We start from the raw sequence: 9,438 nt of genomic DNA on the forward strand, positions 1-9,438 counted from the left end.
TTATTGTTGCTCTATCTGTAGAGTGAAGTGTCTCAAAGTACATGCAGATATCCAGGACATGGCAAGCACATCTCTCAATACCAAGAATAACGCAGATAATTGATCTCATGCTTACATGCACAATCTCATGTGTGTTTTTGGAATCACCCTTAAATGTTGTTCGACTGCAGCAGTTCAACAAAGATCACACACAATACGACAGTTGCTTGAGAATGCGGTGTAAAATAAAAAAATATGTATGAGTACATCACTTTTTTTTTCTTTTATACTGTTTTTCAGTTGTGCTTTTAATGAGGTCTCCAGAAGATCTCAAGAACATCCTTTGCAGCATCGCGTACCATATTTCCCTGCTTCTGCACTTCTTTTTCACGCCACCATTTCTATATCCTGCTCTGCCCTCGCCGGGTGGAGGTCTGCTAGTGCAGCAATTTCAGTCCTCTTATTGATTGGTCAGAGAATAATAACCAGCCAAGTTTGACCAGTAAAACAAAACATTTACTAATCAGGGTATCTGGTGAAAGTGATGTACCTTGACTTGATGTAAGCTGTTTATTGACATTCCCAGCGGAAGTTTGAAGCAAGGATAAATAAACACTGTGTATTTAATCAAACCACCTAATTACGAAAGTCTGCAAATTAAGCCAAAAACACAATCTAAAAACGCTGTAAATGGGCTAATGAAATTAAGATAGCATCGATGGTGCAATAGTTTTAACCCTTTCAATTCCATGTTTTTTTCATTCAGCATTTCAGCATTCACACGTAATTTCTCCAGAAAATGTTTTCTAGTAAATTATGTGATTGCTCTCTTTTTTTTTTATATATATAAAATACAGTACTGTTGCTATGGTGCTATTTTTGATTAGTGTAGTTTTGTTCGGCTATAGCAGATGAATTACATTTCGATTGAATTGAATGAGGGAACTTTTTTTAAAATTCCTTAATTTTGTCCTACCTTATGCAGCAAAACTGCATATTTCAGAGTGGTCATTTGATTTCTGTAAATTAAGGCACACCTGTACGGTAATCAATATGCCCGATCAGCATCTTGATATGGTGGATGATGGATGGATCTCAGCAAAGTAGCTCTTACACAGATTTTGATTGAGATTGAGGCACAATATTTGAGAGAAATTTGATTTTTTTGTTAAAAATTGTTTTAGATTAGATTTCTGCCCAGGAAAAAATTGAGCAAAATCAAAAGTGTTGTGTTTATGTTTTTTTTTTGGTCCGCGTACATGACAGGCTGCTGGTAGAAGAGCAGAGCAGCGCCCTCTGGTGGTCAAGCACCTCAGCGCAACCTGACTCAACTGCGGCGTCTCAGCACGCACTTTCACAACGCGGCGTTCCGCAGCAATAACGTGACGAAGACACACAAGTTGTCAAAATGGTGAGTCTGTGTCGACTCGTGTTGCCTTGATGTACGCACTGAACAATGTGCCGGGGTCTATCAATCGCTAGACGAAAAAAAAAAACCTTCCCGTTGTTGTTATATGAACGCAACAAGCGCGTATAGAGTCCGTTAGGCGTGTGTGTGCGCGTGTGCGTGCGCGTACGTATGTATGGTCAATAATTCGTGTACGTGTGTGTGGCGGACTTGGATGCCGATGCGCGATAGCATGTGCGCGTGTGTGTTGGATAAGTGATTAAAAATGAAAAAATAAACCATGGCAGGCTGTAGCCTCGGCCTACTTTTGGCACTGACCACAATAGCAAAGCTTTATTATGGTGTGCCGTTGCTTAGCGTCATGTCCAATAAACACGTTATTACTAAACCAAATCATGGGATGACGTCGGCTTCACTCGTATTAATAACCTAACGTGATTAAAATAGAAATCGCCGGCTGCATAAATGCGGGGAGTAGCGTGTACTGCGCATTAAATTTCGTCCACTGAATGACTTTAATCGCTGTAGGCAGGCTAAATTAAGTTAGTGTGTTGTCCAAATACGGATGGATGTCTTACTATTTTCTCGCGCGTTGTCGCCACATCATTCGGTACACTTGCACATTCGTAATTCTGCCCAATTTTGTGTAAGAATTATGAATTTTGACTGACACTATAAAAGAGTTGTTAATTCAATTTTATGATTTTACAGGCATTTTTACAACCAAACCGTTCCCTATGATTTCTGATTTCAAAACGAATCCATCATTTTGTTGTGTATGCATAATGATATGATGAGGCAATAAAGCCAAAAAAAAAAAACAGAGAGAACACATTAAACTCCTAACCTCCAAACTGATGCAGATTAAATTGCCATCCCTGACAGTGGAAATCAGAACTGAATATTATTAGTTTTGTAAATTATTATTTAATTAATTATTTAAAAAAATAAATTAGTTCATAAAATGGGAAAATTGTTACCATATTTCTTCCAATGTGCCTTTTAAATAATGCTAAATAATTATCCCATAATTTCAGGGTGAAATAATGTGAAGATAATTTGGAATAAATGTAATATGTAATTTTTTCCCACTGTATATTCTTTTTTAGACCTGCTTGTTACAACAACAATACTAATAAGTGCAGTGTAATGAAACATTGCGAGCGAGTACTGTAAAATAAGTGAGTAGTGATAAATGATGACATCAGGCATTATATTCTCTGACTTTGATGTTACATGTAAGAGTGACGTTAGAGTGTTCATTTATAATGGTTATAATTGTCTTAATTTAAGGCTTAGTATAGCTATTTTTTTGTTCACATTGATTAGTAAACAGCAAAAGTGTGTGGGCAGTATACTACGGTTCAACGTTTGTCTTAATCCTCATTGCCAGCCTGATAGATTCAGTTTCAAATGACTTTCTTTTTATAACTCAACTTGGAACAGTTGCAAACCTAGTGGTCACGAATTAAGAGATCAGAAAATGAAATGCACTTCCATGTGAAGTAAACGGAAGGATATGTCACCACCTTCCCAGGTTAACTTCACGGTGGACCAGATCCGAACCATTATGGACAAGAAGTCCAACATCAGGAACATGTCCGTAATCGCCCACGTGGATCATGGCAAGTCCACGCTGACGGACTCGTTGGTGTCCAAGGCGGGCATCATCGCCTCATCCCGCGCCGGAGAGACTCGTTTCACCGACACGCGCAAAGACGAGCAAGAACGTTGCATCACAATCAAATCGACGTATGTGCCTCAAGATCTTGGAGTAAATGGAGTAAACACAAAAACAACCAAGCAAATACATTATTAGTGTTTTCCAGTTGTTCATCTATTTTTTTTTGGCCTGTATCTACAATAATTGTCCATCAAGAAAATCCCAGCTATATTCTTAAAATTGGTGATTTATAGCAATAGTTTTTCATGGGTTTCTACAGTGTGCTTACTGAAATGCCCTTGCGGGAAAGGTGATTTTTTTTTTAGTGAGGCCAGAATGGCGTATAACGTATCAATCTACCCTCTAAAACATTTATTAAAAATGACCCATGTGGCGTCTAAAAATGAAATGTCGTTATGCTTTCGTGTTCTTGCAGGGCCATCTCCTTATACTATGAGCTTGAAGACAAGGACTTGGCCTTCATCAAGCAGTGCAAAGATGGAAACGGCTTCCTCATCAACCTCATCGATTCTCCGGGTCATGTTGACTTCTCATCTGAGGTTACGGCGGCCCTCAGGGTCACCGATGGAGCCTTGGTGGTGGTGGACTGTGTCTCTGGTAGTTTCCTCCAAACGCCTCCTCCACACATGGATCGTCTCCAGTTCGGCTCACCTCTCATCTCATTTCCTCTCACAGGTGTGTGCGTGCAGACAGAGACGGTACTGCGGCAGGCCATTGCCGAGCGCATCAAACCAGTTCTGATGATGAACAAAATGGACCGGGCTTTGCTGGAACTTCAGCTGGAAACCGATGAGCTCTTTCGGACCTTCCAGCGTATCATAGAGAACGTCAATGTCATTATTTCCACCTATGGAGAGGATGAGGGGGGCCCCATGGGCAACATCCTGGTAAGCCGGGCACTTACATCTTACATCTACAGCGACGCTAGGAAACTTTTCTAGATTAAGATGGCTGGCTGTGGGACTCCCAATTTTGTACTCCAAAACAAGAACTGCCTTTTGTCCCCAGATTGACCCCGTTATAGGTACAGTGGGCTTCGGCTCCGGTCTGCACGGCTGGGCTTTCACATTGAAGCAGTTTGCTGAGATGTACGTGGCCAAGTTTGTTGCGAAAGGAGAAGCTCAGATGAGTCCAGCAGAGAGGTGCAAGAAAGTTGAAGACATGATGAAGAAACTGTGGGGAGACAGGTAAAACTTCTCAACGTCTCAGTCAGGCATTCATCAAACGTGTATTTAAAATTGTGCTACTTGTAGATATGTTGATCCAAGCACCGGCAAGTTCACCAAGACTGCTACAGGTCCTGATGGCCAAAAATATCCTCGCTCATTTTGCCAATTTGTCCTGGACCCAATCTTTAAGGTGAACAAGTTCCCTCGTTGAAATAATGGACTGAAAAATTCTCATTCAAACCATATCTGCAATTGTCTCCCTCAGGTGTTTGACGCTATCATGAATTTTAAGAAGGATGAGACGGCCAAACTCATTGAGAAGCTAGATATCAAGCTGGATTCGGAGGACAAAGAAAAGGAGGGGAAGCCCCTGCTGAAGGCGGTGATGCGACGCTGGCTGCCTGCCGGGGAGGCCCTGCTCCAGATGATCACCATCCACCTGCCCTCACCTGTCACCGCTCAGAAATACCGCTGCGAGCTGCTCTATGAGGGCCCAGGAGACGACGAAGCCGCCATGGGTCAGTTGGAGGTTGCTCGTTATCAGATGTGGACAAAATACTCATACTGTACTTCACTTTAGAAGCGCAGATACTTGCGTTAAAAAAAAAAAAAAAGTTAAAATCTGAATTGTACGAAACCAAAAGCAATATTAAGATTTCTCTTAGGAAATGAAGTAAATCCAATTCATGTGAATTATATTTGTGTGTGGGATGATCCTCACTCATCAAAAAAAAAAAAAAGAAAAGTAGACTATTTCGGGAAATTAATTGCATTGTGTTACGTTTTGGATTTTTCTTTGTGAACAAAATCCATATGATATACAATAACTGGGACAGCATTGTGATGACGAAAACTCATCAAACCTTGCGCAATTAAATTCCAGATACCTGAAAAAACGATCAGGAAAAAGTGAGAAACTATTTCTACTTACTTGCTTCCCATCATTACAAGCCACCTTCTAGCAAGAGTACCCAAATCCGTTGCTCAAGAGCCCCTCCAGTCTATTTTACACATACTTTTTTCTCTCATCTGACTCCCATGATTCAAATTATCAGCTCAAAAGCAGCCTAATAACGATTCTGATTGTACGAATCAAGTGTGTTGGAGGAGGGAAACATGCAAAACAAGCCAAATAGTGGGTGGCTCTTAATCTGGATAGGCACCCCTGCCTTACAGAATGTGACGCAAAATCTGTTCTGACAACTGATTGTGTTATTGCAGGTGTTAAGAACTGTGATCCTAAAGGTCCTCTCATGATGTATATCTCCAAGATGGTCCCAACCAGTGACAAAGGTCGCTTTTATGCATTTGGCCGCGTGTTTTCTGGATGTGTGTCCACCGGCCAGAAGGTGCGCATCATGGGGCCAAACTTCACCCCTGGGAAGAAAGAAGATCTCTATATCAAGCCCATTCAAAGGTGAGCGCATTTACCAAAAAAAAAAAAAAAGTTCAATAATGGTGCAAGATTTTCTCAATATGTCGTTAATGTTCTTATCTAGGACCATCCTAATGATGGGCAGATATGTGGAGCCGATTGAAGATGTCCCATGTGGGAACATTGTAGGCCTTGTTGGAGTCGACCAGTTCCTGGTGAAGACAGGAACCATCTCCACTTTTGAACAAGTACTGCAAAAACTGCATCGCTCCACTGCTATAAAAACACCTTTAACCGAGCCCAAGATTAATTTGTTGTCCAGTTTTGAGATTTAAGGTTAGATATGAAATGCTCCATAGTTGAGTTTAATTTAGAGCAGAATCTGACAATGCACAGACTTTATTTTCCTCACAACCGCGACCACAACTTTCTTTTGTCTACCAGAATCAAGTTTATACGTGTGCAACACAAAGTTGGATTATTCCATTTTCATTTATTTGTTCCACTAATGACCACGTCTACTCTCTGCAGGCCCACAACATGAGGGTGATGAAGTTCAGCGTGAGTCCTGTTGTCAGAGTTGCCGTGGAGGCCAAGAACCCGGCCGACTTGCCCAAGCTGGTGGAGGGCCTGAAGCGCCTGGCCAAGTCTGACCCCATGGTGCAGTGCATCATCGAAGAGTCTGGGGAGCACATCATTGCAGGAGCGGGAGAGCTGCACCTGGAGATCTGCCTGAAGGACTTGGAGGAGGATCATGCGTGCATTCCACTCAAGGTGAGGGATCCACTCCTATCATCAAATGAAAACTAATCCATGAATGTCTGCCTTGGATTTGTCATTTTGTTTGATATAAGCGCAATTTGCCTTTAAAACCCAACTCAGCGCTTTCAGTAGGAATTGTTGAGACACGATCAATTAATTGATTAATCAGACTTGTGTGACTTTCTCCCTCCCCCGCCCTCTTTTTGGGCCAGAAATCAGACCCAGTTGTGTCTTACAGAGAGACAGTGACAGAGGAATCCGACCAGATGTGCCTCTCCAAGTCTCCCAACAAGCACAATCGTCTCTTCATGAAATCTCGCCCGTTCCCAGAAGGTCTGGCCGAAGACATCGAGAAAGGCGATGTCACGGCCCGTCAGGAGCTGAAGGCTCGCGCGCGCTACCTGGCCGACAAATATGAGTGGGAGGTGACGGAAGCCAGGAAGATCTGGTGCTTTGGTCCTGACGGAAGCGGGCCCAATTTGCTCATCGACGTGACAAAGGGTGTCCAGTACCTCAACGAGATTAAGGACAGCGTGGTGGCTGGTTTCCAGTGGGCTACTAAAGAGGTGGCCGTTAGAAAATCTACTGTGAAGCTAATCAATCTATTAATTTTTTAAAATCGCACATTATCTATTTATTTATTTATTTTTACGACACAGCAATATCTCGCATATTTGCAATTCGCTATTTGAAAATTTGCCTCGTCGGTTTTTTTCTAACGGATTCCATGCTTTATTTGCTGAAAAACTCACCTATTCGCTGTTTTGCGCTTAAGCCAAAGCCCTCCATCATATAAACCTATTGCTTTGGCGCCATCTTGGTGCAAACTACATTGGCGCCTTAACAAATGAACATTTTAAAATGTCATAGATGGGCTAGTGGCTGCTTGAACACAAATGGTGGCGCAACACACGTGGACAGATATAAATAATACTCACGCGCATTTTTTTTGTCCTAAGTAATATTCCTTCCGGTTCACCATTTATATCCATATCTATATTATACTGCCCCCTGGTGGCAATGGAAAGCCCACCAGAAGATATAACACAATATTAATTGAATTGAATCCAAAAAATGTGGTGAAAAATGTTTAAGCCTTTACAGTCTATTCAATCATGTCATTACTGTGGAGCTCTCATAATAGAATATTCAATACGAATGGGGTGCCGTAGGATTCAAAGAGGGCAGATTGTAAAACGTAACAATTCGATCCAGTTTGGTTAAATCCAAACCGATTTTCTGACTCAAATCGGTTTTCTTTTCACTCCAGCATTCACTGTATTTGTAAAATACAAATGGTGATTTTGAAGTGCACTTGAAACAGTTGATTTGCAACATTATGCTTCCACAGGGTGCACTGTGTGAGGAAAACATGCGCGCGGTCCGTTTCGACATCCACGACGTGACGCTGCACGCCGACGCCATCCACCGCGGCGGGGGGCAGATCATTCCCACGGCGCGCAGGGTTCTTTATGCCTGCCAGCTCACTGCTCAGCCTCGCCTCATGGAGCCAGTGTACCTCGTGGAGATTCAGGTGCGGCTGCAGTCAAATTCAAGTTTGTTTGGCAAAAGGAACAGGCCAAAATCTCAACACCTGCATACGCAACTGGAATATGTGCAGTACAATTTCATGGAACAAATATTCAAATTTAATGACTGTATATTTTTTCCTTTCAGTGCCCTGAAGCAGTGGTAGGCGGGATCTACGGTGTTTTGAACAGGAAACGAGGTCACGTGTTTGAGGAATCTCAAGTGATAGGAACCCCCATGTTTGTGGTTAAAGCCTTCCTGCCTGTCAACGAATCCTTCGGTAAGTGCTTTAGTTGGAAAAGTGGAATGGCCCTAGGAAGGTTTAATGCTGTCTGTTGGTGGGTCTGTCACATAAGGCGTACATTTACATGCCACGAAAACTCTTCACTAACAAGCCAGGCCAAAGTTTGTTGGAAGATTTTAATTTCTCAGTCATTTCTGTTCTCGGTCGGTTCACACGTGAGCGTGAATGAAGGTAATTCGAGTTAACGAAAAATAACATAACTAAAACTAAAATTTAAAAAAAAAACAACTTTTGTTAGGCAAATAAAATGCTTTTTTTTAAAAAATAAAAACTAACAAAGTAAATCTTATATTTTATTGGCCACATATCATATTTTTGAGGTTCATTTTAAGTGTATTTATTTTGGTATTGCTGTACATTCATATAGGAGGAGGAACGTCAGACATTCGTTTGAGAGTTGTAGTTCATCTTACTTTATTACACAATACTGAGTGACCTTTTTTTTTTTTATCTTACACTTGACAAATACTCTATATTAAGAATAAAAAAAGGTAATACTGAAACAAAGCTAAAACTGAGTGCAATTTTGAGGTAAGTACGGTGGGTCACACCGTATTTTGACTAATAAATCTATTTTTAGCGCAAACGTCCTAGCTAAATTCATAATTTGACCCATAGTAACGCCCTAACAAACAAATGTTTTTTTTCGGGCAATCGCCGGTATTCTTTGGGAATTGCAATTGCTATCCCCTCGTAGCGTAATCTGCTTTTTGCCCGACGTTAAGCAAGGAAGGGCTTTTCCAATTTTGGTTAGCTAAAACGTGAATGTCGTTTCTTTCAAGGGTTCACTGCTGACCTGCGCAGTAACACTGGGGGCCAAGCCTTTCCACAATGTGTGTTTGACCACTGGCAAATTCTCCAAGGTGACCCCAAAGATCCCGCCACCAAACCCTTCCAAGTTGTTGCAGAAATTAGGAAGCGTAAAGGCCTCAAGGAGGGCATTCCTGCTTTGGACAACTACCTGGACAAATTGTAAAAACTAACCCTGGATTTACATACATGTCCAACACTATCACTAAATCTTCACCCTGTGGGCACTTTAAAAAATCTTTGCACCGGCTTAAAAGTTTGCACGCCAAGTCCGACTTGAAGTCTTCATTTCAAGAAAAAAAAATAAAAGCTTTTGCGTGTGTTGTTGGAGGCTAGTGGGGGCAATGATGCTAACCTATTAATTGCACAGCGACAGTACACCAAGTGCCTAGGCCAAAGCTTCCAGGAAGTATTGCG

General features: G+C 41.7%; 1 protein-coding gene across 1 annotated transcript; it reads left to right on the forward strand.

Moving 5' to 3' along the window:
• Window positions 1-1,258: 1,258 nt before the first annotated feature.
• eef2b (eukaryotic translation elongation factor 2b) lies at window positions 1,259-9,431 on the forward strand. The gene is made up of 14 exons (XM_088310646.1): window positions 1,259-1,390; window positions 2,925-3,139; window positions 3,487-3,668; window positions 3,747-3,958; window positions 4,080-4,258; window positions 4,325-4,430; window positions 4,506-4,758; window positions 5,462-5,657; window positions 5,740-5,863; window positions 6,147-6,389; window positions 6,590-6,943; window positions 7,729-7,911; window positions 8,055-8,187; window positions 8,994-9,431. The coding sequence occupies exons 1-14, from the start codon at window positions 1,388-1,390 to the stop codon at window positions 9,185-9,187; spliced, it is 2,577 nt and encodes an 858-aa protein (XP_088166772.1). The 5' UTR covers window positions 1,259-1,387; the 3' UTR covers window positions 9,188-9,431.
• The last annotated feature ends 7 nt before the right edge of the window (window positions 9,432-9,438 follow it).

This window comes from Idiotropiscis lumnitzeri, chromosome 12 (assembly GCF_059441095.1).
Source record: "Idiotropiscis lumnitzeri isolate Australia: NSW breed Sydney's pygmy pipehorse chromosome 12, RoL_Ilum_1.0, whole genome shotgun sequence".
NCBI classification, from domain to species: Eukaryota; Metazoa; Chordata; class Actinopteri; order Syngnathiformes; family Syngnathidae; genus Idiotropiscis; species Idiotropiscis lumnitzeri.

Bases quoted from the DNA above. Each gene is read 5' to 3' on its own strand.
- eef2b (XM_088310646.1), top strand. The intron at 3,140-3,486 runs GTATGTGCCTCA...GTGTTCTTGCAG, and splicing joins TGCATCACAATCAAATCGAC to GGCCATCTCCTTATACTATG. The intron at 3,959-4,079 runs GTAAGCCGGGCA...TTTTGTCCCCAG, and splicing joins GCCCCATGGGCAACATCCTG to ATTGACCCCGTTATAGGTAC.